The following is a 6,008-nucleotide window of genomic DNA, read 5'->3' on the forward strand; positions in this document are numbered from 1 at the left end:
GGTGGGTCTGTGTGTGAGGGTGGGAGTGGGTGAGTGGGGGAGCGTGTGTGTGTGTGTGTGTGTGTGTGTGTGTGGGTGCGTGGGTGTGTGTGTGTGTGTGTGTGAATGTGTGTGAGAGAGTGAGTGTGTGAGTGTGTGTGTGCGTGTGAGAGAGTGAGTGAGTGAGTGTATGTGTGTCTGTGTGAGTGAGTGAGTGAGTGAGTGTGTGTGTGGGTGAGTGTGTCTGTGAGTGTGTGTGTGTGTGTGTGTGTGTGTGTGTGTGTGTGAATCCACGTACCCATTTCTCCATGTCTATGAGCTGTGGAGCAATGGACACACAACAGAAAGAAAAGAAAGGAAACGTCATGCTTCCATCATCATGAAGTAACACATCAGACTCCTTCATTTCAGCAGAGGTTGATGGGTTTTGCAGTTAAATCTTTGGGTTCCTGTTTCTTTGTTATTCAATTAATATTTCTGTTAATTATAAATGTTTGTTATTTGATGTGGGTGAAAAAACACTAGGGGAAAAACTATTCTATTCTGCATAAAGGAATTATTAATACACCTGTAGGGTCATCGGAGGTCAAAGGTCGTCCTCTGCTCATGAATGAACGGAGCCATGATGTGGATGTTTTATCGAAATGCTTTTTTGTTTTTAGTCACAAAAACAAAAGCTAAAACATCATTTCCTGCAGCATGATCACACGGTTAGTGAGTTCGATCAATTATTAGATTAATAAATGAGCCAGAGCTGGAATGAGAAAGAAACGGAGAGCAGATAATAGCTCACGCTGACCTCAGATCACACACAACCTCTCAACACCATCACAACACGTCTGAGGGAATAACTCATCATTCAATGAAAGCATCAAACTCCAGAAAGGAAGAAAAGCAGCAAAGTGTCATAACAGTCATCTACATTGGGGCTTTTCAATGTTTTTGATGCCAAAATCCTCCAAATATGATGATTACTGATCGGTAGAGACCCCTACTTAAAATATCAAGACCTCTATATATTCACACACACACACACACACACACACACACACACACAAAATGCTGAATGAGAAAAGTATTGTAACATTGTAAAGACAATAAAACTGTTTATTATAAGACAAAATAAATTAACACATGAATTATTTATTATTTATTTTATTTCCCAAATTAAGTAATGGACAGTACTAAAGCAAACTGTTTACATACTGTCTGGAAAACATCTGTGCATATCTGAGATTATAATAATCAGAAGAAAATATTTATTTTTCACCAAAACTATATGGAGAATTAAAAAAAAAAAAAAAACATAATATTAATAATCATATTTTTTTTTAAGTCACATGATACTTTATAACTGCACTGGCTCTCACGCGTGTCATAACTGAATGCATTAATCCTGAATGAGATCTGAACACTCAAAAATGATTTTTATTTCAGTTTGTTTCTCATAAAACCATCGCATGACTTTATAAGGTGAGTTTAGGTGTATACGGTGGCGCATTACCACCAAAAACAAAACTAATGCACTGCGTCCTCGGCGGCTCTGATGTCTTATGTTCACTTTTACATCCAGCTGCAAAACACCTGCACTGCTTACGAGACGTCGTTGTTGTCGCTGCAGATGCTCGAGTGCGGAGAAAACAGCGGACAGCGCACAACTGGCTGAGGGCGGAGCTATGCTAATAAAGGACAGTCTGTCAGCGGCTGTGGGCGGGGCCTGAGCAGTATGACATCATACTGCTCAGAAAATCAAAACGGCTTGATTATTGGTTAGGTTTTTTGGGGATTAAAAAAAAAGGAGCAAATGTATTTTTATCATTGTAGGGTGGTTGTGTCCACACACTGCTAAGACACAATTATATGCAAACAGCAAGTAAAAGTGAATTTCGCATCCAATGTAGGGGACATTGTTTTTAAGGTGTTTTTGTCTTTTCTGGAGATTGATCATCACTGAACTGCTGGTGAAAAGAGCAGCACGGGTAAATCATGACAGATTCAGTATTTTTTGGATGAATTATTTGTTGTTGTGATGGTGAATCAGTCAGATGGCTCTATCAAACACAAATATCAATGTGTTTATGTCCTACAGTAAATCTGCTGGAGCTGATCCGCGCCTCTCAGATGTTGATATGGATGTTAGTTTGATGTTGATGAGGAGTCAAACAGCAGCGCTGCACTTATATAACTGAACACATGAGTGAACGGAGACTGAACCTCCACATACTGACACTGTGTGTGTGTTTTGGTGCAGTCTGCCCATACTGCTCAGAAAATCAAAACGGCTTGATTATTGGTTAGGTTTTTTGGGGATTAAAAAAAAAGGAGCAAATGTATTTTTATCATTGTAGGGTGGTTGTGTCCACACACTGCTAAGACACAATTATATGCAAACAGCAAGTAAAAGTGAATTTCGCATCCAATGTCCCCTTTAAGGTGTTTTTGTCTTTTCTGGAGATTGATCATCACTGAACTGCTGGTGAAAAGAGCAGCACGGGTAAATCATGACAGATTCAGTATTTTTTGGCTGAATTATTTGTTGTTGTGATGGTGAATCAGTCAGATGGCTCTATCAAACACAAATATCAATGTGTTTATGTCCTACAGTAAATCTGCTGGAGCTGATCCGCGCCTCTCAGATGTTGATATGGATGTTAGTTTGATGTTGATGAGGAGTCAAACAGCAGCGCTGCACTTATATAACTGAACACATGAGTGAACGGAGACTGAACCTCCACATACTGACACTGTGTGTGTGTTTTGGTGCAGTCTGCCCAGCCCTCACACACACACACCACCCATCAGCTCTGAAGCTTCACCGCAGTGTGTAGGACTAAACTCTCTCTCACAGCGCATCAGACTTCTATAAATGAGATTTACATCACATCCTCCGAGCCTGCAAATGTGATCATGCCAACTGGACCTGAAAGAGAACAGTCACCATTAAAGTGTGATTCAGAGCGAGCGGCAAGCAGCGATTGGGTTTGATCTTCCCTTTTCCTCCTCCACATGTGACGCTTCTTCACGCACAGTGAGACACTTCTGCATTGGCAGGATCTGTCTGTCTCTCTCTCTCACACCCACTGCATCTCACTGCGCTCCTGCTACACTCAGCATTTACTCCTCCAGATCTCCTCTTTTATCCTGCACTGCTCAACCTAAGGCACTCACACTCACACACACACACACACACGCGCACGCACTCACACACACACACGCACACACACATACACACACACATACACACACACACACACACTCCACTGTGGCTGTAATTCAGGGTTGCTATTTATTTATTCCAGTGCAGCAACAGGAAGAGCAGAGGAGGGCGAAAGCAAATGTGATTCTTCCTCAAACAACACTGATCCATTCACACAAAATAATAATCAGACCATAAGCTTAGATATATAGTGCCACAGCCGAAGAGTGTTAGTCTAACGCAGGGTTTCACAAACTGAGCTGATGAAAAGATAACATTGAATTCAATCATAAAACGTCAATTTAAAACAAATAAATAATTGTTAAAAAAACAACTGGGTAAACGTACCCATTAAGCACTCAGATTATAAAAAGAAAAAATAATGTATTATCCTACTTGATGTCTTAACCAGTTGATGTGTGTTACTACATTCCTCCTGTGATTTCAAGCCAATCAGATCCGTGCACGCTGAGATACGGGTCTCCGTGTGTGCACGCTGTCTGCTGGACATTCTGAAAGCTGTCTGAAAACTTTCACTAAAAGAGGAGCCCCTTAAATGTGCATGTTTTAGACGTTCAAGCCTTTATTTTGGGGGTGTTTCACTACTTACTGTAAAATTAAGAGATTAATGTTTATACTTTTGCATATTATAACCTGTAGGAAATAATTACATTAGATCCAAAAGACAGTTTTAGCAACACAGCGCAGATGCTACAGAACACAGTTAGCTGACTAGCTGTATAAGATTGTGTGCTTTGCTAATATATTACTTCACAGGCATTACTGATTTCATATTATTTTAAGGTTACACTACTATGAAAATCACACAGCTTCAGCGTGACATCAATAAGAAAAAGTATCATTTCATAGATATTGTCAATAATAGTTGTACATATTAAAATATGTATGAACTTAATACATGACCTAGATTATTTATTTAGCAAAATCTTTGTCATTTGAATAAATATTACATGACATTTATGAAAAATTGTTACTGCTCCAATCAAGCTCAGTGTGCTCTCTTTAAGCTCTTCATAACATTACTTCATAAACTGATTTTAAATATAAACTGATGGTTGTCACTTTAAGTTAATCTTTATAAAATGGTTAACTTATTTGAACAGCTTTAAGATAACTAGACGTAATTATAGTTTATGACCAAAGATGAAAGAGGCCTGTCTTCCGAACAAAGAAGGAGCCATCAGAAACCTGTCGTATCTGTCCAGGGAAAAAGCAACTAAAGGCTGGAATAAACTACACAACTTTTAAAATGTGAACAGATTTTTAAAACACCAGTGTATGATCGTTTAGTGCATGATGGCTAGTTTTCCTTTGTGACTTGTAACCAGTCAAACTGGGCATCATACACTAAACGACTGAAGATCACACACTACCAGGCCTTCAAGTCGCTCCGATCGCAACAAACTCAGCCAGAAATGTGTGCATTGTTGCTAGGAGACACGTGAAATGAAATGAAAATAATGTGAAAATATCAAACATGTTTGATCTCCTCCGACTGGATGGAATCAAAGTCTGAAGCTAAAAAATCGGAGTCTGTGACCATCATACACTGCGTGATCTTCTAAGGAATCAGTCGACTCAAATCTGCAGACTGGCTCTGACCTTCAGCAACTAGCATCAACTTCTCCAGATGGTAAATCTGTGCAAAATTGGGGCAAAAATCATGTAGTGTATTCCAGCCTTAAGAGACTATAGATAAGTAGACATTCCTTCAATAGGAGACTTCATAATGAGGCTAGTTTCTGTGTTCATCCCCGTGAATGAAATGTTTTGTTATTTAATTTTTTAATATGTGTTACTTAGCTGAACGTGGACTAGTCTAGATGCTGCAATGTGCTTAAACGACACTTCACTGTGAATATATAACTGATCAGATTGAATGCCTTGTTGCTTGATTTTATTGTTGTTTTTTTGTTATTGACTTTGTTTAAAATAAACAAGAATTTTTAATAAAACATGATGCGAGCTTAATGGGAACAGGGGTGTGCTTAAAGGGAACAAACATGTACCCATTAAGCACAGCCAGAATTTTTGCATCTAATGATGTATATCTTAATCAAAGCTTTTGTCATTTAAAATAAAATTAAATATTTTTGTGTGAGAGATTAATATTTTATTTTAACATAACTTCTTGTACTGAAACCAATATCTTGTGCACTAAAAAAGCCTTTTTTACATGCCAGAGTGACTGCATTCACTTGAAATCTTTAATTCATTATTAAGGTTTCACTGAAAAACATTACAGTTAAAGATACAGTAAGTTTCAATCTTTCTATTAAAATGAATAAATAAACATCTAGAGATCAGATACATCTGTAGGAACTCTAAAAATGCCAGCAATGAAACACTTTGAAGACTCACGTGCTGCAGTGACACTAACTGAATTGAGAATCACACTGGAATCATGACTCTTGAATCAAATCAAATCAAATGATGCTGTGCCTAAAAATAAGACAAACACCACCGTCCAAATCCCTATGTCACTTCCTGTGAATCTCTGCTAACTGGCTGTAGACACACACAGAGAGGTTTGGAACAGATAATACGCCTGTGATCCAGAGTGAATCATGTGACCGGCCGACCTGACCGCATGAACCCGCTAACAACAGATCAAACAGAGGGCAGATGAGTCAGAGCCGCCACAGGACACACACACTCTCTCTCTCACACACACACACACACACACACACTCAAACACCCACACACACTCAAAAAAAAACACACACACACACACACACACACACACACATATACACATACACACACACACACACACACACATATACATACACACACACACACACACACACAC

The 6,008-nt window shown here is 38.9% G+C and overlaps 1 protein-coding gene across 1 annotated transcript in view; it reads right to left on the bottom strand.

The window, feature by feature from the left end:
- The window catches only part of ryr2a (ryanodine receptor 2a (cardiac)), a 128,078-nt gene that overhangs the window by 84,258 nt on the left and 37,812 nt on the right, over positions 1-6,008 (bottom strand). Inside the window, 1 exon segment of the mRNA XM_016257042.1 lies at positions 278-298. Coding sequence (XP_016112528.1) covers positions 278-298 — 21 coding nt within the window.

This window comes from Sinocyclocheilus grahami, unplaced genomic scaffold (assembly GCF_001515645.1).
Source record: "Sinocyclocheilus grahami isolate Dianchi unplaced genomic scaffold, SAMN03320097.WGS_v1.1 scaffold1505.1, whole genome shotgun sequence".
Taxonomy (NCBI): domain Eukaryota; kingdom Metazoa; phylum Chordata; class Actinopteri; order Cypriniformes; family Cyprinidae; genus Sinocyclocheilus; species Sinocyclocheilus grahami.